The following is a 24,105-nucleotide window of genomic DNA, read 5'->3' as shown; positions in this document are numbered from 1 at the left end:
GAAAAGTAGATGAAGAATGTATGCTTTTATTTTATAAATAAATGCAAGATGAAGCTGTGAACCAAAATCTGTTAATACCAACACTAAACCTCATGTTTTGGAAATGTTGCTATGAATATTTAGTAATATTTTGAGTATGGATAGAACTTATTTTTGAACAAAGGGACGCGGTGGCTCAGTGGGTTAAGACGCTGAGCATGTCGATCAGATGGCAGTTTGGCGGGTCGAATCCCGAGTACCGCGTAACAGAGTGAGCGCCTGTTACTCGTCCCAGCTTCTGCCAACCTAGCAGTTCGAAAGCAGGTAAAAATGCAAGTAGAAAAATAGGGACCACTACGGTGGGAAGGTAACAGCGTTCCGTATGCCTTTGTTGCCTAGTCATGCCAGCCACATGAACACTGAGACGTCCTCAGACAAGTGCTGTCTCTTCGGCTTTGAAACTGAGATGAGCACCAGCCCCTAGAGTTGGAAACGACTAGCATGCATGTGCGGGGGAACCTTTACCTTTATTTTTGAACAAGATTTTTCACATCACAATTAAATGCATAACTATGAATTGAAAACACTGGATTTTGCTATAATTACACGTAGTCTCTTTTATCCCACCAATATATTTTCAATTTGCCTTCCTCTGCCTCAATACTATGCTCTCTGTACTATCAGGATATTCTTAGTAATCATTTGTGGGAATGCATTGAAGCACTATTTGTATGAACAAGTGTTACACCATTGGTCTTATAGAATAGTTACCACGCTTTATGCAGGCAGCAGTTCAAGAAGAGGATGTCACAGTAATGAATATCAGTGCCATCTCAAAATAATTGTTTCTGATCATCGGAACTTCTATGCAATCTTCTAGTCTATAATTATCCCAGATTACATAAGTTTAAGCAAGTATCTCCTGTTTTATTCCCAGCCCAACAACCATGTGAAAACTAAGGAGAAATTTTCTGACAGAACAATTAATCAGTGAAATGACTTGGCTCCAAAAGTTGTGGGTGCTGTTCTTTTTAAGAAGAGATTGCATGGCCATTTGTCTGAAATGGTAGAGGGTTTCCTGCTTGGGCAGGTGTTTGGACTAAAAGACCTCCAAGGTCTCTTCCAACTGTGTTATTTTGTTCTATTTGTTAAAACAGGTTGATACCTTGACCATTCTTACTCAATGAGCTCTGCGATCCAGTTGAGATTTAAATTGGGGTTTCTCTGGTATTTTGAATTGAAAGCTTATTGTATCTTTTTTCTAGAAGGGGAGATGGCATGAGGGCTGTTGTGTATGCCACCCTACACCTGGTGGCATGAGTCAGGCGTCCGATTGGTTCACCTGTCCCGGCGGGAAAAGCAGGACACCGGGTTGGGTGTCACCTGTCTGGCGGGAAAATAGAGCCAGCGGATTGGCTGGCTGCGGGGATGTGGGAAAGCTATAAGAGGGCACCTGTGGAAGAAGGACTCAGTTCCATCTTGTATTCAATAAATATATAAACCCTGACTGCTGTCTCCTGGTCATGACACGTGGCACCTACTACAGAACAAGGGCATGACTAGCCACAAAGCCCTGTTATATAAGAAAACAAACTGGTAATCTTCTAGCATCCTAGAATGCTTTCTGCCATCTCGTCTTTTTAGGTCTAAGTATCCGAACACAGCAGTAGATTCCTTTTTTTCCTAAGAAAATGAGTATTTGATTAGTTCTGGAATTTAAAAGGATTCTTAGAAATTATGTTTGAGCCTTGTCTTGCTCTGCAACATTCTACTTTCTAATTTTGTTATATTTCCCCTGCCTTTTTCCCCAAGATTAAAATATTTTTTTTTTAAACAAGGGCATGAAATCTGCTAGGCACTAATGGAAGGGTCTATGGCACAGGTGTGATTGCATCATGTATTGCGACAGTTTTGCCTTTGCGGAGCTGGGGTGGGCGTGGCCTGCGCGTGATGCATCTGGCTCACGGGCCTTTGGTTTGACACCCCTGGTCTATGATTATGTGTGTGTGTGGAGGGGGGGGGAATCATTATGTTGGGAAACCAGACACATTTTTTTCTAGATGATTAATAGCCTGATGAGGGCCAAATTATAAGCCTTTTGAGCACATGGATATCTTAAAAGAGGAATAGATAAAATTGTATATACGGTCACATATGTTTCTGCATTCATTAGTTGGGACAGTGCTTATGCACATAATAATCCTTAACTGAATTACTTGGCTATACTCTTGAAAATGCTTTCTGTGCCATCAATGCTGCACAAGAAAGAATTTGCTTGGGAAGACTATATACAGTACACCTATTCAGTATACAAGTTTACTATTATTTATTATTCATTGACTTGATGTAATCTATTTATGAATATGGTAGCTATGAAGCTGTATAAGCAATTTCCTGACATTGAATATCCTGGAGGAAGAACTGTGTGACATTTCTGATTCTGAAAGATGACATTCTCCAGAATGTAGGAAGGCTTTTTTTGCATATTTTTGGTAACAGGATCAGCATTATATTCCCATCAGTACATTCTAGATATGTAAAATAGAACATAAGTGAGTCTGGGTGATTTGGCAGAATACACCTTTTTACAAAGATGGCAGTGATTATAAAAATGCTCTTTGCATCTAGGTGACATTGAGAAAGTGCTTGATTCGACTCAATTAGCTCAGTATAATTATATATACAGATAGTATGTTTCACATACGGCTTATTATTCGGTTTGTAAAAATTAGATACTTCATTTTCAAAGCAGGTTTTTTTTTAATTGCCTCTCGGCTGGGATGGTATAACAGTCCTCTGGCTAGACTCTAGAAATCCAGCCCTTTGTTCTAATTCAATGTATTGCGGGACTTGACGCAAGTTGGTTAACCATCTCACGGTTAGCGCGATGCAAACGTGCTGCACGATCCGTGTTACGAGCCAGGAAGCGCGCAGCTTGATACGAGCCAAAAAAACGTTCACTTCGCATCCCACACGATCATCACGGCGTGCGAGATTCACACAGCGCGTGCATGATGAAATCAATTGCCGATTCCCGTTAAGTTACGCGAACCCGGGCTAAAACTTCCAATCCGTTCATTGACAGACCAATTGCAGTCTTGATCGGATCACGGCTTGATTTAAAAAAACTAAACGCAAGAGTAAGAATGCGTTGGGGTGTTCCTATATTTATTCCTAGCCTTGAAGAAGCTAAGGGAGGACAGTCACCCCCACTCCTCCCATCTTGTGACTCTGCACCTCCCTTCCCCCTTTTCCCGGGATGCGGGAAACGGGGAGAACCATTCCACAGGGATTCGAGTTTTTCGTGTAAAAAAAAACCGGGAACGTTTGAAGATCGAATCGGCGTCCAAGGAACAAACGAATGACGTCAAAGGCGAGGGGATGAACCCGCATGGCGAAAAGATCTCCACGGCCGGGTTGACTTTGCCGACGTTTTCCGGAACAGCCGCTTTTCCGGCGCGCGGCCATCCGAGCCACGATGGATTTGAATTTGCAGTTTTGGAGAAACGAGGGTCAAGTATGGTTAACTGTAATAAGCGTGACGCCGCGGTCGGAAAAGGGCGGGGAATGAACGTTTTAAGGGCCGCCTGGAAGTACGTGGGGAAAGGGGTTCGAGCTAGAAAGGGCGATCGTAGGACTAAAGGGCTGGCCGAGGGAACTTCGCCCTCGCCTGCAACCCTTCTGCTCAGGAAATGTGGAGATTTGAGAGGCAGGAAAAGCTGGCGGGTGGCGTGGAAGGAGTTATTTCTTCGACTCGGCAAAATCCGCAGTGACACAAGCAAACGTTGTAAAACTAGGAAGGAAAAGCCGTACAGCAAGACTATGACATTCCCATTCCCGAACGCTCAGCAATTAAGACCAGTGTGATAAAAGCCCTAGTGCAGGGGTAGGCAACCTCGGCTCTTTTATGACTCATGGACTTCAACTCCCAGAATTCCTGAGTCAGCTATGCTGACTCAGGAATTCTGGGAGTTGAAGTCCATGAGTCATAAAAGAGCCGAGGTTGCCTACCCCTGCCCTAGTGTAATAAACGAGACCTCATTCAAAGCTGCTTTGTAGATATATTAAACTTGTTCTATTCCTAAAGACTATTCAAAAGTAAGCCTTATTGATTTCAATAGGGCTTGCATGCTTTTTAATGGGTATAGTATCACACCCTGCATACCTAGTCATTATCAGGGTTAAATGGGATTCATATGACTACAACCACAAAGCCTTTCAATTGTCCCATCTCTTGAATGGGCATAATTTTATGACTTTAAAGAAAAGGGAAGCTCTTTGACGGTATCCAAAAATTTGGTTCTGAAAGCCATACAGTATTTTAACCTGCTTTGCAGAGTTCTTGGCCTCTGCTGCAAATAATACTTGGAAGCAGAAGGAATGGGGATGGTTTTTGGATCTGTTTGCTCTTATGTGAAACCTATACAGCATGCATTAAGGATGAGAAAACAAAACAAATGTTTCTTTTGGTTGTCCTATACTAGGAATCCTGAAATGTACTCAGAAATGGAGGCTAAATGCCTTCAACTCTGAGATAATTGTATTCTAAATTCCGGGTTACCCTCTGGATAACAGTCCAGCATTTGGGGGTCATTTCTTGCCCAGTTGATTTTCAGTAAGTCTAGTAGAAATGTAGAACAGGTGTGGCTTAATAGAAATGACTTTTATATAAAGTTGTTTTTGCAAGTTACACTATAGTAAGAGTTGATAAGCTTAATGTTTCCATTAAAAACAACCCATTTCCCCATACTTGCAAAACAGGTGAGAGTGAAAGAATATTTTAGCCCCATCTTCCCTCACATATCAACTCCTTGCATCAAAATACAACCCTCCTCTAGTTGATTTTTCTTGTCAAAAGGACGTGATTCTTTATTTGAGTTATTGAGTTTCCCTGAATCACAAGCCAGAAAGATCAAGCATGAAGTTTCAAAGGACTGTGGGGTATGCTTTTCATGGATGACTTGACTATGCTGGGTGTCTTGTTTAATTAAAAAAAAAGCACAGGTTCAGTATAATGGAGAGCAACAATGGCTTTGAAGTGTGGATAAAACTACTGGGTTTATGTTATTGGGCAATTTTGACTAATTTCACCATCACTGCAAAAATATATTCAAGCTCAGGTATCTTTTAAATCTATTTCTTTAGACTTTTTCCGAAAGATTGAAGCATTGGATAGAAATTTTGGACCCCTTGGTCATATTTACACGTGAGGTAAGGAACCTATATATTTAAGCTGTGGACGCTGAAACTTGAAAGCAAGCTAGGAAGCATTTCTGTGGGCACATTCATATGACTTACTAAAAATTTACAGGTAGTCTCTTGTTTACTGATTGCCTTGTGTAGCAACCATTTGAAATTGTGCTAAAAAAGAGTCCATTAGATTGAGATGGCTGGTTATAGAAATTGAATGAATGACAGTTTTGTGATCAATCTTTACATTTACAACCATCACAGCATCTCACAGTTACATGATCACCATTAATGTGTTTAACAACTGACTTATGGATAGCAAGTTAACGGTAACTGAAGAAGTAAAAGGTACATTGCAGTCACATGATGTTTCCAAACGCAGAATAACAATAACAAGAGTTGGGAGGGACCTTGGAGGTCTTCTGGTCCAACTCTCTCCTCAGACAGGAAACCCTATACCATTTCAGACAAATGGCTATCCAGTCACTTCTTAAAAACTTTCAGTGTTGGAACATTCACAACTTGTGGAGGCAGATTGTTCCACTGATCAATTGTTCTAACTGTCAGGAAGTTTCTCCTTAGTTCTAGGTTGCTTCTCTCCTTGATTAGTTTCCATCTGTTGCTTCTTGTCTTGCCTTCAGTTGCTTTGGAGAATAGCTTGACCCTCCCTTCTTTGTGGCAACCTCTGAGATATTGGAACACTGCTACATACCCAATTCCAGCAACAGTTCCTTATATGTTTTAGCCTCCAGTTCCCTAATCATCTTTGTTGCTCTTCTCGATTACCTGTAGATGCTGCGTCAGCTGCAGCCTCCTTGTCTTCTTGGCTATTTTAAAGTAGCTAACTGAGTAATATTACCTTGTCTGTTTGCTTTTTTTCCTCCAAATTCAAATCAAGGTAATTAATATTCTGTTCAGCATCAGAGCTACTATATAAAGGATGTGGGAAAATGAATATTTTTCTAACCACCCCCCTTTTTTTTAAAAAAAAATCTTACATGCCTAGATTAAATAGAAGAGTAAATTTTGAAAATGGAGTAGTCGAAATATAGCTGCTGAGACAATTCGTAGCCATTCCTGCAACTTGTTTCATTTTCCTGGAGCAACAAGAGCCATGAATTAGCCATTAGTTTGAGACAGGATATAATGCTAAAACAAAGCTAGATCAAATAAGTGCAAGCTACAGTTTCAGACTGCATCATTAAGACAAAGAAAATTAATAATGTGTAACATTTTCTTGATTCAGACAACATACAAAATACAACTAGCAGGTCCACACAAATGGAAGAATAAAATCAGGCAGCTCGCATAGAAATGATTGTTAATATAATATGCTTGTTATAATAAGCTTTCAGTCACAGTAGCATTATTTTAAAGAAAAAAGCCATTAATTTCAAAGTGTTATGACGTATAATAACAAATATTTGAAAGAAAGAATTAAGCCATGTGTGTTAGCCTGGGATACACATACAGTAGAGCGAACCACTGCATTGCACCAAATTCAGACTGTCACCAAAAAGAGCAATTCTGTTGCTTTTAGCTTTGAGGCTCTTTGCACTTACTTATTGGTCAAAAGATACAGGTACTTCAGCTTTTTCTATTACCACCAGTGGGAAAGAAACAGTGCTGTTCCATTAATGGTCAATGAATATATTTAAGGAAGATTGAAACAGGTTCTCTGCATGAATACATAAAGGGCTTGGGACTGGAATGAATATGTTGTGGTAGATTACTGGTCTGGATTCCTCACATCCTTCCTCCCCTTGAAAAGTCTTGCAGATCGGATTGGAGCAACAGATCTGGGAGAGAGACAAGCCATCCCCTGATGCTTTCTTCTGGATCAATTTGCGTCCTAGAAGCTGCTCTGAGTTTGTCCTTTCACCCTCCACTTACCTATAAGAGTAGGGTAGAGAAAAGCCATGCGCAATACTGGTTGATTGTGTTTTGTGTCACAAAACACTCAGTGGGGAAAAAACGACAACATCACAAGAAAAGAAATGCTTTTAGGGAAAAAACCCCCCAGTTTATTTCCACTTTTCTTGTAAATACAGGCGGACATTAATGCATCGAGAGATCTTTTACTGAATAGTGGAGAAGATGTAACGTCTTTACAAAATAAAAAGGTACAGCGATGTTGTCAACATATTTGTACATTACATTCTAGTGTGCAAAAATGATTAGGTTTCTCGTTTCTGTGGCCTGATATCTAAGCTGAGACTCGAGGCATGGAGAGAGGAACTGAATTTGTAACTGTCATCGTTTTGATCCCAGCTCTCCTCAAGTGAGGCTAAGCCACCAGCTTTGTTCGTGTGATACTGTCTGTAAAGTAGTCATGCATTGATGCTGCTGAACACATTTCTAGTGTGACACCAGTAATTACCTCTGTCCTGTGACATCCACACTTTGAATATAGTGATCTGTAAAGAAGCCTATCAATGTGAGCAGTTTTTGTATGTAACATATGTGCAGTCTCTTGAAGTGTGGACAATGGGGTCACACTACTGCAGCAGAACTAACATAGGTAGAATTTCTACTGTATCTTCTATAGCAACGGTCTCCAAACTTTTTGGCACTAGGGACTGATTTCATGGAAGGCAATTTTTTTCAGACTGGGGGAGGGAAAGGAAGAGTTCGTGTGATATATAGATCCTGCGCATACATAGTTGAAGCTTTGCTTTCTTGCGCAGCCCTGTTCCTAACAGGTCACGGAATGGTACTGGTCCGTGGCCCTCATGTTGAGGGCCCCTGTTCTGTGGAGCCTGTTCTTTTTCCAATCATACAAGTCCGTAGATATGAATAAATATATCCTAATGTATAAAGATCAAAGTAGATGTTGAAAAGGAAACAGAAGTATGTAACGTTTGGGGGAAACCATAAATACTGACGGAACAACAAAGTCACCTTGTAGGGGAGATGGTGGCATAAAAAATTAATAAATAAATAAAAAGCTTTTGTTTGTTAGTTTTAAAAGAATGCCATAAAAGAGGGTGACTGTAATCACACATCGCAGCAAGTCACAGTGCTGGCTGATGTATGCTTATTTATTCCTAGTAATATAAGTGGATCATCAAATCTTCAAATATTTTCTTTAGATTATGTTGCATCTGGAATCCTGGTTTGGTCAGACAATATTTTCTAGCTTGCTCTTAGTTTATAAGAATCTTAGGTTTAAACCACAAGAAATTTATTTAAGCATACTAACAAGTAAAATGAACGAACTGTGAGTATCAGCCCAGGATTCATTCTTGACAAGCCAATTTTAATTAGTTCTGAACTTATATACATATCTTTTTACTTCTATATCTATATTTCATTATCCTATGATTTTTAAATGTCACAATTTATTTGAGCTGAAATACAACTTAAATGAAGCTATCAGATTTTTTTAAAAGTGATTTGGGATATCGGTTATGATATAGCAAATTATGTGAAAAAGCATTATCGATGGACAAAAACCCCCAAAACATTTTAAATAATCCCATCAATGGTTCTTGAAAAGCTTAGCCATTCCATAATATATATTCAGCTATAAAATGGTTTCTGACCTATTTCTAAAATATTGCTTTCCAATGTTTTAGGTCAGAGATGCCTGGAAAATAAGTCTGGTGAGTTTTCCTATTATATTTAGGAATTATTTTAACCTGTTCTTTTCATCTTTTAGTAGAGATGTTCTAATCAATTTTATATGTATTTTTCTTTCCTCAGACTTGTGTGAATCCCAGCACTGGTGATACAATTCCTTTCCTCTTTAGAGGAGGCGGTTGGTTTCAAATGTCATTTTATTGCAATTTGAACTCAGGTTTTTTCAGTAATTGTTTACTTGTTTGATAACCCACCTTCCATTTAGAAACTCAAGGCAACAGTATGCAAGCTCCTTCCTCCTATTTTACCCCTTAACCCTGTGTGGTGGCCTGGGGTGAGGGGAGCGAGGGGTCCAGCAATAACTTTGGAGCTCTGTGATTGATGATAGATTTCAATCTAAGTCTTCCCATTTATAGTCCACCACCTTAATCACTTCCCCACACTGTTATTAGTACTGATGAATAACATAGCAGGAAGTAAAATTAATTTTGGTATGCAGGTAGTCCTCGACTTACGACCACAATTGAGTCCCAAATTTATGTTGCTAAGTGAAACATTTGTTAAGTGAGTTTTGCTCCATTTTAACGACCTTTCTTGCCACAGTTGTTAAGTGAATAATTTCAGATGTTAAGTTAATAACATTGTTAAGTGAATCTGGCTTCACTTGCTTGTCAGAAGGTCACAAAAGCTGATCACAAGACACACACACACACACACACACACACACACACCGGACTTTGCAACTATCATATATACGAACCAATTGTCAAGCATCTAAATTTTGATCACATGACCAAGAGATGCTGCGACGGTCATGTGAAAAATGGTCATAAGTCACGTAACTTTGAACGGTCACGAAATGAACTGTTGTCAGTCAATGCTGTTATTAATGTATATTATCCATAGCCTGCATCTATTCCTGGAATGCATGTTAGAATATGATCTCAGTATTAATTTATACATTTGTTTTTAGTAGTGATTGTGATTTGATAAGTCTGGGAATATATTCTAACAGACACAGACAGGCATTATAAATCATGTTAAATTTTAATGTAGTTTGTTTAGTTTTGGCTTAGTGTATTACATGCACTAGGCCATTGTAGTTGGTAAACCTAGATTTTTTCTTGTGTTGACTTTGTTGGTTATAGTTTATTTAGTAGACTATAGTTGAACAAAGCATAATTTAACCAGATATTTAAAATAAATAACCATATAGGTTTTCTTAAATGCCATAATCTTTATTATTATACATAAAAATGTAGTTTAAAAAGTAGCCCAGGCTTCACTGGCAATTTTTAAATCTTTGAGCTTAGCAATATTTGAGGGAACACCTGCTGCCGGCATCAAATGCCCTTCGCCCAGTGCGCTCCCACAGGGAGGGTCTGCTCAGGGTCCCGCCGGTAAGAGATTGCCGGCGGGTGACACCCAGGGATAGGGCCTTCTCAGTGGGAGCGCCTGCCCTCTGGAACCAGCTGCCAGTGGAGCTGAGGACTGCCCCCGACCTCCGATCATTCCGCCGGGGCCTGAAGACCTGGCTCTTTGAGCTCTCGGGCCCAGGCTGAGGAGAAATTTATTTTAATTGGGGTTTTTTAATAGTACAGGGTTGGTTTAATCTTTTTTAAATTGGTTTTTAACTTTTGTATGGTTGATTTTTAACTCCCTGTAAACCGCCCTGAGTCCTCAGGGAAAGGGCGGTATATAAATGCAATAAAATAAATAAATAAATAAATATTTGTCTTATTAGGAGTTGCATGTAGGAATGTGGAAAAAATTAATTGAAAATCAGTTTCATTATTGAAACAATTAATTCTTAGACGAACACAGTTTTACCTTATTTTTAATAACTGATAACCTCTAAAACTTCCATTGCTTATTCAGTACCAATCATTTCCTAAAGTAATGAAGTATAAAACTCCGAAAAAGCCATAAGGCCCATAATTCATGTTTTTGTGTACATAGTGCCCAAGTTATAATTACTGTATATGTTGACATTTTTTATATTATTTATTTTTCTATCACTCCCTTATATGCACCGTGCAATGAATTTGCTAACTGGACAGTTTTCTTTCTTTCAAAGGTTTTGTGTGTATTTCTGCTTCACTGGTGAGTAACAATGAAAGTTTTCAGAATATATACATTGGAGTTTTAAAACGAATAAAAATATAAATCTTGGTACAATTATACTAATTGTTCCACTTTTTAATTGGACTCACGTTAGTCAATATAATCTGCATGCAGTGTTTCAGTGCAGAGAGAACACATATTGCTGACAATTTCTGGAGAGCAAACGGATCTATGTCCTTTCCTGTCTTTGCACCAATATTGTCCAAATCGTCCACATAAGAGAGGGAGATAATGACAAACTGAATAACCTTCGATTCGCAGAATGCAACATTTCTTAAGAAAAGATCCCTTTTCCTCCTAAGCAGCCCAGTGATAATTACATGGCACAAAGCGATAGGTGGAAAGGAGAAGGAAACAGGTGACTGGGAGAGACTCATGAAATCAACAAACATAAATGAGGAATAAAATTTGATGGAGGGAAAATAAAATAAACTGCTTAGATGAAAGAAGAGGTGAGATTTTAAAAAAAGGACCTGAGAGCTGAGAAAATTAATTCATTCGATAGATTATTCAATGCATATTGGGAATGTACCTTAATGCGTTTTCAGGTATCGACTGTTGAATTGCTTTTTTCACCTCTGTACATACTGAAGAATTTTTTTAAGGGAACCAAGATTGGACACAAGCACATTTAGCCTCCAAGGATTCAGTAGACAGAAAACATTACAGGCTCATTGTGAATACACATGTTGATTTGCAGAGTATATAGATCGGGGGTGTCAAACTGCCGGCCCATGGGCGGGTGTGTCATGCCGAAACCACGCCCACCCTAATGCCAGCAATGGAAAAAAATTGCAAAACATCTCAACACGTCACATGATGTTGCGAGTTTGACACCCCTGGTATAGATGAAGCAGCTTTTTAAATGTAGGAATTGCTTTGCTTTTTATGGTGCACAAACACAGTTTTATGAAGATTATTATGATGTGCGAGTTGCCATAACTGTTGCTCAATTTATGTTATCCCCAAAAGCATGGAGACCAAAAGATTGTTTGAATGCTTTTAAAAACAGTGGTTAAATAATATATCTGGCAGAGTAAAGTGGCGTTAGGAATAGAACGCATGGTATGTTCAGACTACTCATTGATTCCAGATGCTTCTTTAGAGTCTATTGACTGGAAATGAAGTGATTTGGGAGCAGTTATCTCACATGGGATCCGTGGTGCCAGTAGCAAATTTAGATTTGGGCCTGAAAAAAACTGGATGTTTGCTTCTGGAACTACATGATGGTATACTATAGCAAATTATAAAATGATCTGCTAGTGCAGGTATATATCTTTGCAATATTGTCCAAATGTGTTTCCCATATAAATTTCTATTCACAGGCTGCATTTGCTTCCTTACCATACAGAAGATTTTTGGCATCGTTTTCCCAGCAGGTACTGCCTAAGCTAAGCCATTCACTTTGTATTAATTTGTTTAGATTAATTTGTTAACTCATGTTGGTACTGTGCATTTGTAATTTCATATTTTGCAGTTTCTTTTCCATGCGTATATTGGTGGATTCAGTTTGGCAAACAGGAATTCTGTAAAAAGATCATTGGAGAATGGTGAGAAAAATGTAAGTATATGTGGCAGATTGCAACAATCTTTTTTGCAGTGTAGTGAATAGGTGTGTTTTCATGGTGTCACATTTTTTGCTTACAGGAACTTTCATGGAAACAGACACTTCTCTCTATTGGAAGCATCCCAGGTTTGGCCTTAATAGGAGTATGTATTGCCTATTTCTGCCTGGTTTTTGTTTTCTAATTATGCTTTTTTTTCACAGAACAGTAGCATATGGAGTGGCATGGATTCATGCATGGAACTATTTGTTAATAATTGATTAATAGTAATGAAGAGCTATGGTGGCACAGATAGAATACAGTTTTGCAGGCTAATTCTGCTGACTGGCAGCAGTTCGATCTTGACTGGCTCAAGGTTGACTCAGCCTTCCAAGGTCGGTAAAATGAGGACCCAGATTGTTTTGGGCAATATGCCGAATCTGTAAACTGCTTAGAGAGGGCTATAAAGCACTATGAAGGGTATATAAGTCTAAGTGTTATTGCTATTAATTTATACAAGGGATTGTTAGTGTGATCTAATGGTTTTCCAACATTGTTTTTAAATGAGAAGGAAATTTCTTTTTCAGCATCCTTACTTAAAATTGTCTCCAACCATATGTTCAAATTCAATGGGTAATGCCTAAATTTAACGTATCATGCCTATTCACTGAGATGTGAGCTAAACTAGCACTCTCTATTTGTATGTTTGCCATCTTCATAGTTTTCCATAGATTTTGTAGTGTCCCCGCTCTTCAAAGCTTGATATATTTCCAATTTCTTATTCTAGACACCAGTCTTTCTTGCATAACTATTTATTTATATCATGTCTAGATTGATAAACAGCAAAGTGCCACCGAGAGCATGTACTAATTAGGGAGAAAGACAATCTGTAGAGTTTACTATTTTTTGTTCGGTTTCAGGATCTATAATCGAAATATGAAGGTTACAAACAAACATACATACACACCAAGACCACGACTCATATCTGATCAGAATCCATCGAGATTTTGATTTGATTTGCTTAAATTATTTACACAGGCAACCTATTTGTGACCTGAAATTGATTTTCCCCTTTCCCCCTCAGCCTTCATGGTAGGAGTCAGAAATCTACCACTCTGCAGCTGGATCTGGACCATCAACCAAAATCATTCAACCCATTGTCCCAAAATAAATATATACACCTGCCAGAGTTCTAAAAAAGTTTGGAATTCTATCTCAGACTTGATGTAGAATTGTACTGCTGTCTATTAACAAATTGTAATGATGCGGAAGGGTATTATGAGCCCATGTACATATGTTTATGCGTTACTTAGATGATCTTCCTCCTCTCCATAAGCATTTCTTTCCCCAGTCACAAGATGTTTCCTGAGCCTCTGCTGAGCACACTCTTATATTCTCCTTTGAACATGGCTTTATTCTCCTTTGAACATGGCTCAAATTTTTCTAAGAAGCAAGTCTTTAAGATTTACCCTGAACTTTAAGTGCCGGAATATTTATCCAAGACTTGAACTCTAGCCCCTGGGTGGAAGAAGGTTGCCAATCTGATCTTGTGGCTAAAGGAGACCTGATGTCACTAAAAGGGGCAGTGCTACTTTAACTTTGTTGTGTTTTCTGGTTTGGGAGACTGGGAGTTAAAAGACAGAAGATGCACGCTAAACTTAATAGAAGACTATTAAGACTTATTTTTAAGGGGGGGGGAAAGTAAAAATGCGGATAGCTGAAAATTAGTGATTTTACATTGAAGCTCAATTTGGTGACATGGGAACTAAAAAAAGTGGATATGGTCTTGTTGGGGATATAGACCTATTAACATTTAGTGGAAAAAAGCTTATAGTCAATCACTCCATGAAATAAAGCTGAGTACAAAATAAAAATGTCACAGACAATCTCTCTCTCTCTCTCTCTCTCTCTCTCTCTCTCTCTCTCTCTCTCTCTCTCTCTCTCTCTCTGTGTGAAACGGTTGTTTTTAGACTCTCCCTCACTATGTTATAGAGCGTAAGAAATTGCTAAATACTCCAGGGCATTTCTTCAGCAAGTTCACGGCAAGTGCTTTTTTTGGTGAGTAAAAGTGTGACAGTTCTTTGAAACATTAGTTACAGGTATTCTATGCTGTCAACAAGTTTGCCTTATATAATTTTTGCTATTCTATCATGTACGAGCATTTTTTCAAATATAATATTTATGTTGTAAACATAACAGTTTCAAAATGTGGCCATGTTGTTTAAAAATTGTCCTTGTTGAAAAAAAACCCTATTTCAAATGTTGACAAACACTGCTGATTAATAATTCACTGCTGGAAATCAGCTATCCAGGTCCCATTTCAGTGTTTTATTATCGTTTGTTTAACAAGCCTCATGCCAGGGGGGGAAAAATCACATTTTTTATTCTGAATATAGATGCTAAATACTGGGCATATTTCCTAGAGGAACATATGTTCCTTTAATACACAGCAATAAATCCAGAGTTATCTTAATAATCTTTTTGTTAAAAAAATTTATGTTATCCCTAAATGTGACAACTAGGGTAAGATCAAATCACATGAAGTAGTATTCTAATTATGTAGGACAGACAGGGAGCAAGCTAACCACAAACTGCAAGAACACAAGCGTTCAGATGAGGAGAGCCGAACTCATTGGTAGCCTCACATTGCAATAAACAAGGACATATATTTCAATTTTCCAGTTACTAAGATTGTTGGCCATGCAGGTACAAAGATAGCCAGAGAAATGATTGAAGCCTGGGAAATGGGCCCCTTGTCAGTCAACTGGAGTGCTGATTTACCACCAGCTTATCAGGTATTTAAGAACTGAGGGCTTGACAGCACAGGGAAACAACTGATTGCCAGCCATCAACACACCAATCGGAAGGCACCACATAAGTAGGACTCAAAGAGTAGCCCATAGAAATTCCCTGGAGATGGGCTCCAGCTCCAGTCCTAAAGCTTGGAAGAGTAAACCTTTGGTCCCAGTGGTCGACCCAGATTCGATCTCGCAAGATTCTGAGTCCTGAGATTCCTGGGTTTACTTCTAAAAGTTGATCCTTGGTTGATAAAAGGATAAAAGTAGTCTTTATTAATAAAGTCATTTTCAAGTGTTTCTGCAGCCTTTGAGGTATAAAAATCCTGTTGGTTGGTAAAATATAAGATAGTGATCCTAGTCCAACCTACTTTTATTATGAATTATGAGCCAAGTATGTTTAGGCAGGGGCTTAACATATTTTATGGGAGTGCCCTCAGTTGGCTACCTACCCCAAAGATTGCTTTCTTTTATCCAAACTTCTTTAATTTCCTCCTGAAGTTCAAGGACCATAAACTTAACAATTACCGTATATACTTGAGTATAAGCCGAATTTTTCAGGCCACTTTTGGGCTGAAAAATTCCACTTCGGCTTATACTCCAGTCAACAAAAAAACTTACCGAGGACTTGTGCGCGGCTGAGGCTTTGGTGCTTCCGGGATCACGCGCACCTCTCCCAAGCCACCGCCGTCCGAGACCTGCGGAAGTTTGGGGAGGTTTGGGGAGGTGCGCGCGCACCTCCCCAAACCTCCCCAAACGTCGGCAGGTCTCCGTTCCTCCTGCCGACGTTTGGGGAGGTTTGGGCGCCTCCCCAAACCTCCCCAAACGTCGGCAGGTCTCCGTTCCTCCTGCTGACGTTTGGGGAGGTTTGGGCGCCTCCCCAAACCTCCCCAGGTCTCCGTTCCTCCGCGCAGACCTGCCGACGTTTGGGGAGGTTTGGGCACCTGGGGAGGTTTGGGGAGGCGCCCAAACCTCCCCAAACGTCGGCAGGTCTGCGCGGAGGAACGGAGACCTGGGGAGGTTTGGGGAGGCGCCCAAACCTCCCCAAACGTCGGCAGGAGGAACGGAGACCTGGGGAGGTTTGGGGAGGCGCCCAAACCTCCCCAAACGTCGGCAGGTCTGCGCGGAAGAACGGAGACCTGGGGAGGTTTGGGGAGGTGCCCAAACCTCCCCAAACGTCGGCAGGAGGAACGGAGACCTGCCGACGTTTGGGGAGGTTTGGGGAGGCGCCCAAACCTCCCCAAACGTCGGCAGGAGGAACGGAGACCTGGGGAGGTTTGGGGAGGCGCCCAAACCTCCCCAAACGTCGGCAGGTCTGCGCGGAGGAACGGAGACCTGGGGAGGTTTGGGGAGGTGCCCAAACCTCCCCAAACGTCGGCAGGAGGAACGGAGACCTGCCGACGTTTGGGGAGGTTTGGGGAGGCGCCCAAACCTCCCCAAACGTCGGCAGGTCTGCGCGGAGGAACGGAGACCTGGGGAGGTTTGGGGAGGCGCCCAAACCTCCCCAAACGTCGGCAGGAGGAACGGAGACCTGCCGACGTTTGGGGAGGTTTGGGGAGGCGCCCAAACCTCCCCAAACGTCGGCAGGTCTGCGCGGAGGAACGGAGACCTGGGGAGGTTTGGGGAGGTGCCCAAACCTCCCCAAACGTCGGCAGGAGGAACGAAGACCTGCCGACGTTTGGGGATCTTTGGGGAGGCGCCCAAACCTCCCCAAACGTCGGCAGGAGGAACGGAGACCTGGGGAGGTTTGGGGAGGCGCCCAAACCTCCCCAAACGTCGGCAGGTCTGCGCGGAGGAACGGAGACCTGGGGAGGTTTGGGGAGGCGCCCAAACCTCCCCAAACGTCGGCAGGAGGAACGGAGACCTGGGGAGGTTTGGGGAGGCGCCCAAACCTCCCCAAACGTCGGCAGGTCTGCGCGGAGGAACGGAGACCTGGGGAGGTTTGGGGAGGCGTCCAAACCTCCCCAAACGTCGGCAGGAGGATCGGAGACCTGCCGACGTTTGGGGAGGTTTGGGGAGGCGCCCAAACCTCCCCAAACGTTGGCAGGTCTGCGCGGAGGAACGGAGACCTGCCGACGTTTGGGGAGGTGCGCGCGCACCTCCCCAAACCTCCCCAAACTTCGGCAGGTCTCCTTACGGCGGCGGCTTGGGAGAGGTGCGCGCGATCCTGGAAGCACCGAAGCCTCGGCCGCGCGCAAGTCCTCGGTAAGCTCCGGGCGGTCACTTGCTTCGCGTCTCCTGAGGGAAGGGGGGGCGACTGGAGTGGGCGTGTTTCCTCGCCTGCTGGGCGCCGCGATTTGCCCGGGGAACGCGCGGGCCCCGAATGGCAGCGTGGAGCGAGGAAGCGGACAGCCAGGGCTTCCCCGAGAGCCGCGGCCACACAGGGTATTCCTGTGTATTCAGGCTTGCAAAATGGCGGATCGAGCCTCTGCTGGCGGCAGAGGCTTGCAGAGCGCGGATCCAGCCTCCGCCGGCGGCGGAGGCTTGCAGAGCGCGGATCCAGCCTCCGCCGGCGCGGAGGCTTGCAGAACGGCGGATCGGCTTATACTCGAGTCAACAACTTTTCCCAGTTTTTGGGGGTGAAATTGGGGGTCTCGGCTTATACTCGAGTCGGCTTATACTCAAGTATATACGGTATGTAGAATTTCAAAGGCACTGCCTCCAATTTCTCATTCCTGTAGTTACCTTAAATACTTGGAATAAATTTAGCCCATTCTCCCAGAAATAATTTAAAAGTCACAGGTTGATCACACATCCATTAGTTTCAAACTCAGAATTGTTTTAATTGTTAGGGTTTTTTTCTGATAAAAAGGGAGTCTTTCATTTAATTCAGATTATAATGGAAGCTGAACAGAATTTCCAGTAGTCAGTATCTGTTTTTTCATATTTTATTGTACATACTGTACATCATATTATTACTTCCTCCAGGTCATTTTGGGTATGTCCATAGATTTTTTTTTCCTAAAACTGATGCAGAAAATTATGAAGAAAATTAGAATACAGTGCTAGAAAATTTTGCCAGTTTGGCTGAAGTTTCAGTATGAGCCAAGAAAACACCGGAAACAACCTTCAGCAGTTTCCACGTAAGCCAACTGATTATCAAAAACATAATTTCTGGAAGAGTCTCCAGCAATTGCAGCAGAATTTAAGCCCTAAAGTGCATTTTTATGTTTGTTTTTTTTAATTTTACAATGTCTGCCAGAACTCAAGTCACTCTTCTGCTTTGATAATATAAATGTTATCACAAGAATTGAGAGTTAAGACTAATAAGTCTTGTTTACATTTCTTACCAAGCCTAATCTCTTCCCCTGTTCTCTGCAGGTGTTCTCTGTGCATTCAATGTGTTCATAGTCAGAAATTTTGAACGTGAGAACGGGATTAAGGTCATGCATAGCACGGGTGAAGTTATTGGAATGTCTAAGGTGGCGGGGGGAAAAGTAAGTGAAGGAACACATTTTTCCACTAGCTTGTTTTTCCCCGTTCTATTCCATTTCAACTAAACCCTTCTATACTCAATTAAATTAAATCATCACAGGGATATTAGTCATTTATAAATTAGAAGGAAATCCTATCAAAAGCTACTGTGACAGCTACGCGTTACCTCTATTAAAGGAGGTAATATAGATGGTTTGAGCTACTGGAAATGGAAAAATGTAATTCTGCTTGTGTCCTGCTTGTGGATTTTGATAGGCTCTTGGATTAGACAGGCTTCTGACCTGATCCAGCATGGCTATTTTTTTGTTCTCAATTTCTGTATTTTGATAGTCAGTTACATTTAGTAGCACTCTCCCCATTACTTATTTACCAGAATTTCCTTATGAACATACATTTGGTGTGTTCCCCTCTCCCCCCAAAGTGGAAATTTTTGGTTTGGCCCTTTGTTTTGTGGACTTCCCAGGCTCTATAATCATAGTGTCAATGCTGCTAACATCGAATGTTCTTGCTTGACAAGAGATGAAGAAGCAGCTATTTTATGTTAAACTTGTGTATTGCTTTAAGAGATTGGATTAAGGTTGGGAGGGGGGAAGAGGAGGATTGTTCCTCAAGGCCATCTGAAATTAAAGAAGATAAGAGCTTGGTGGGTTTTCTAACGGAAGGGAAACTGATTCTTTAAATTAATTGGAGAATATGATTAATGACAAAATTAGAAAGGTGGAGAATTGTGTTTAATGTATTGTGCAAGGGGTGGAGATTTCAGATTCCAGCTTCCTTCAAGCAAGTATTTGCCAGTGTATTAGGCTAAATAAAGGACTTTTAAGGTAAACAATGCCTCAGAGTCACTTGAAAAGCCCATACATAAACTTGACACATAGTAAGGAAGACTAATTGCTTTGATTGTAATTGTCTGTACTGTTAATTTGTTAACCAGAGTGGCTTTGGAGATTGGATTGTCTTGTATTGTGATTTTTTTTTTCATTTAGTTCCAAAATCATTGTTTTCACATACTATAGATTTATGATACATAGCTCATCTAATAGAAACACATATTCTGGTAGCCCTCATTATGACTAAGATGGCCTCAGCAGCATTTTAGTGGATTTGAATTTAGAATAAAACTGGTTCTTTAAAATTAAAGTGTGCAACTCCTAATTCACATTTTGCTAAACTGATGGATGCATTAAGTTTTATGATATATCTATTTTGACTTTCTATTCTATCAGCCGCCCTGCTGGTAGAAATTGCCCATAATACTCAGCCCTGGCCACCCTCTCATACTGCATTAATTGGACATGCTTGTGGTGAATTTTAAAGGCCCAAAACTTTAAAAATGTGGCATCCAGATTCATAAAAATGCAAGCTCTTAAAGAGACCTGAATATATTGTGATTCTAACTTTCCTTTTGTATATATGTGTGTGTTTTTCCCTTCTGCACAGGCTGTAAGAGAAACAGCATTATCCCGAGGTATACTCTTTGGTGTGCCAATGATTATTTCTGAAACTACCGTGTATCTCATAAATCGGTAAGATAAATAGGTTTCCTCAGCCAAATAACCAAGAAAAAAAGCAAATAGAATATTACATGCATTATCAATGATGAAATAATATAACAGGGGAACTATAATCCTTGTGTTAGCCCATCTTGAACTTGGGCCAATTACTTCTTACCAAGATTTGGTCTAGCTGCTGATTCATCTAGCCTAGAAGAATTCAGGACCAAATAAGATCCTTTGAAGCTTACAGAATCTGAATTACCCCCGAATTCTCAGGGAAATTTTTCAGGAACTGTAGCTGTATTAAGATTGCGATCACACTTTGGATTGATGCAGCAAGAAGAGCTGTTAACATTAGCAATCCAGATAACTCTGATTGCCTATTGGCTACTAGGGGTAGAATTTCCATGCTGGCATTCTCCTAAATCATTTCAGAAGTATCTAAAAGATCACTTCTATCAGTATCCATTAGCATTAGCATTGAAATCAACAGAGATGGTCCTCCAGCTCATCCTAGAATGGTCAGGTGGGAACCTTCTAATAGCCAGCATTAGCCTTCTTTTATGAAATTCTATCCCAAGGAAAGTACTAGATTCATGCTGTCTTCATAAGTTAATTGAAGACATGCCTGACCATTTAGTCATTTGGAGGATCACACTATATCTCAGGGTCAAATTCCTTCTTAAGTTTCTTACTGCAGTTTCCTTTTTAAAATGAACGGTTATTTTAATTCCTATACTAACTTTCAAGGATTGGTGATTTTTTGAAGGCGATGTTTTATTATTACTTTCTTGTAATTTGCTGTAGGTCTCCCAAGAAAAGAGTGCTAAAAAAATAAAGGGGACTTTCTGTACAAATTTTGTGCGGCTATAATTGGAACAATACATGATGAATTCAAAGAGACAAAGAATAATCTTCTAAAATGCTTTATGTGTGTCATACTTTCAGGATGTCATACTGGACTCTGAATCTGGAAGGTTTTTTTGCATTCTCCCTCTCTTCCCACCAAAAAAATCAAATTGTCAATATTTGGCAGCAAAGCATCAAATGAAATATTAGGCTACAGTTTACTTATTTATTTTTAAAAAAAATACTCCCGAGGAGTTGAAAGTTCCATGCCTTTCCTTTCCATTAGTACCACCATCCTCCCTATAGTGCCTGGCAGCCAAAATAACAAGAATAACTAAGCATAATTCTAGCTGCCAAAAGTTTCCTGGTATCCATCTAAGAGGCCAGGGATCAATAGTTTTCTGGTTTGGGGGAAGCAGCTGAAAAACTTCTTTCTGTACTGCTAAGTCAGTACAGGTAGTCCTCAACTTGTGACCACAATTGAGCCCAACATTTCTGTTCTTAAGTGAAACATTTATTAAGTAAATTTTCACCCACTTTACGACCTTCCTTGCCACAGTTGCTAAGTGAATCCCTGCAGTTGATAAGTTAGTAATCTCGTTGTTAAGTGAATCTGGCTTCCCCATTGACTTTGCCTGTCGGAAGGTCGCAAAAGGGGATCACGTGATCTTGCGACCCAGCATGAACCAGCATCTGAATTTTGATCACATGATCATGGGGATGCTGCAAAGGTTGTAAGCGTGAAAAATGGTCATAAGTCACATTTTTCAGTGCTGTGGTAACTTTAAACGGTTACTAAATGAACTGTTGTAACTCGAGGACTACCTGTAAGTCCCAACATCTTGAAGGTTTATCAGTGCCAGGCTGTGTAATAACTTGCCCTTGCAACTTTTTGCAGCAGAAGACTTTTCCCACAAAGGTCAATTTACTTGAGAGGGTTTCTGGTATATTTTTTCTGTTGGTTAATACTGCCTGTTTCACTGAGTTGGATTCCACAGTTAAGAGAGGTAATCAGCATGTTTCATTTTCTTTTCCACTTTTGATAATCGGGTAGATCAAAGGGTTAAATGGTAGTGCAAACGAGGAAAACATATAAACCCTGACGAGTGAAAATCGGAAGATACATTAAATTGGCTGGGTTCTCTTACGTGAAAGAGGGGCATTGGGTTTACTGGGATGTGCAAGCATAGAAACTCCCAGAAGCTGTTAGGATTGGAATTGGGATACAGATAGTCCTTGACTTACGACCGCAACCGAGCCCAACATTTCTGTTGCTAAGCGAGACATTTGTTAACTGAGCTTTGCCCCATTTTACAACCTTTCTGGTACAGTTGTTCAGTGAATCCCTGTAGTTGTTAAGTTAGTAACATGCTTGTTAATTTTGGCCCACTTTACGACCTTTCTTGCCAGAGTTGTTAAGTGAATCATTGCAGTTGTTAAATTAGTTAAGCGGTTAACTGAATCTGTTCCCCATCACCTTTGCTTGTCAAAAAGTTACAAAAGCTGATCACATGATCCCAGGATGCTGCAACTGTCATGAATATGAACCAGTTGCCAAGTGGCTGAATTTTGATCATGTGAATGAACATCAGGATGCAGCAACGGTCGTGTGAAAAAGTCCCTGTTTTCAGTGCAGTTGTTAACTTTAAACAGCTACTAAACAAACTCTTGTAAATCAGGGACTATCTGCACAGAGATGTTCACAATGTCCAAAGTTTAAAATTTGTAGAGTTGAAAATTTAACACATGGGGGGGGGCAAAGATTGACAAAAAAGAGAGAGGGTGAGAAGTACTTAGATGATATTAGAGTTTGAATATAACTGCAGTATTAAACATATTGTCATATTTTCCTAAACATTTCTATTTGATTTCAGAGGATTGGGGAGGTATTTCATTGTAGAAGACTTTTTTATTATTATTTATCGCCTACTCAATTGTCTTCTTGTCTTTTGCATTACTAATTCAGAGACAGCAATGTGAGATTTTGATGTAAATTGTGATACTTCAACATCCTATGATTTCTATAAGTCATGTCTTTGTACAGAAGTGAATCCAAGTGGTTAAAATAACCCAGTAAGAAATTTAAAATGTTCTCTTATTTTTCAGATAAAGAGAAACGAACTTGAGCCTGATCTGGTTTCTTCCACTAAAGAAACATTTTTTTATTATAGGGGACTTTAATAGTGGGAGACCTTAATGTTTTTCTAGGAGCGTCATTCTTGTAATGATGAAGCTGGCTTTTATGCATAAAAGACGAATTCTGGTAGTAAGAGTAGAAAGTTGGTCTGAAGTATTTTGAATCATCTGTAACAAAAACTGAAGGTTAAGTGGGAGGGGATAGAATAATCATGTTCTTATTGATACTTCTCTGTACAGAAAGGATTTGATTTTGTAATCAAACAACAAAAGGCCGTTATTCAAGAAACAGACTTCTTAGCTATAAATGCAAAATCTATTGCATTGTGAACTGCCTTCTACAGCTTTTTGTTAAAATGGAAGGAGAACTTGTGCAGTAAAATGAGATGTTGTAATTAGGGCTGGGGACACTCGCATTCAACAGCCTTTTCAGCCATGGCAAAACAATCTGCCATTTTGATCTGCTACTACTCTCTCTCCTTCTCTCTCAGCTTGACATATTCCTTTTGGGCAAAGAAGTGCTGTGTATATTGCTTAGGGGTTCTGGAGAAAGGACAGGAAATAAATTAATAAATTACATGGAATAAAGTTTGCCTTGGTCTATATGTTCTTGCCCTTCTAATGTGCTAATCCTTAATTTAACTGATGGCTTAGTTCTTATTGCAGTCTGTAACCCATTTCCCAGGATTGCTGTAAGTATGGGGTACAACCCAGTCATGCTTGGGAGTTACCAGTGCCAGGACCTACTTAAGGTGAGCAGATGTTAGCTAGGTGCTGCTATTTGTTATGACAGTCTCTTACAAAGAAACCCCTTTCTTGTATACCCAGAACTGGAGACCAACTATTAAATGCATGAATCAACCTTTTTAAAAAATTGAATTTGTTCCCTTTTTGAGTGGGTAGAGTAGGGATTACGCAGTCTATTGCAGAGGCCGCCTCCAGCTTTCTAAGAGCTACTAAATTTCCAGAATGATT

The 24,105-nt window shown here is 40.5% G+C and overlaps 1 protein-coding gene across 1 annotated transcript; it reads left to right on the top strand.

Annotated features, from left to right (window-relative positions):
* The first annotated feature begins 3,338 nt into the window (after positions 1–3,338).
* Positions 3,339–24,000, top strand: SFXN4 (sideroflexin 4). Its single transcript, XM_081329551.1, has 14 exons — positions 3,339–3,496; positions 5,125–5,190; positions 7,221–7,292; positions 8,748–8,774; positions 8,875–8,929; positions 10,829–10,854; positions 12,201–12,254; positions 12,353–12,436; positions 12,523–12,585; positions 14,390–14,477; positions 18,536–18,651; positions 20,090–20,175; positions 21,893–22,001; positions 23,101–24,000. Exons 1-14 carry the CDS (start codon positions 3,458–3,460, stop codon positions 23,173–23,175), a joined length of 960 nt encoding a protein of 319 aa, XP_081185677.1. The 5' UTR covers positions 3,339–3,457; the 3' UTR covers positions 23,176–24,000.
* The last annotated feature ends 105 nt before the right edge of the window (positions 24,001–24,105 follow it).

This window comes from Vipera berus (assembly GCF_964194415.1).
Source record: "Vipera berus genome assembly, chromosome: 5".
Lineage (NCBI taxonomy): Eukaryota > Metazoa > Chordata > Lepidosauria > Squamata > Viperidae > Vipera > Vipera berus.
This window is presented reverse-complemented; position numbering and strand designations above follow the sequence as displayed.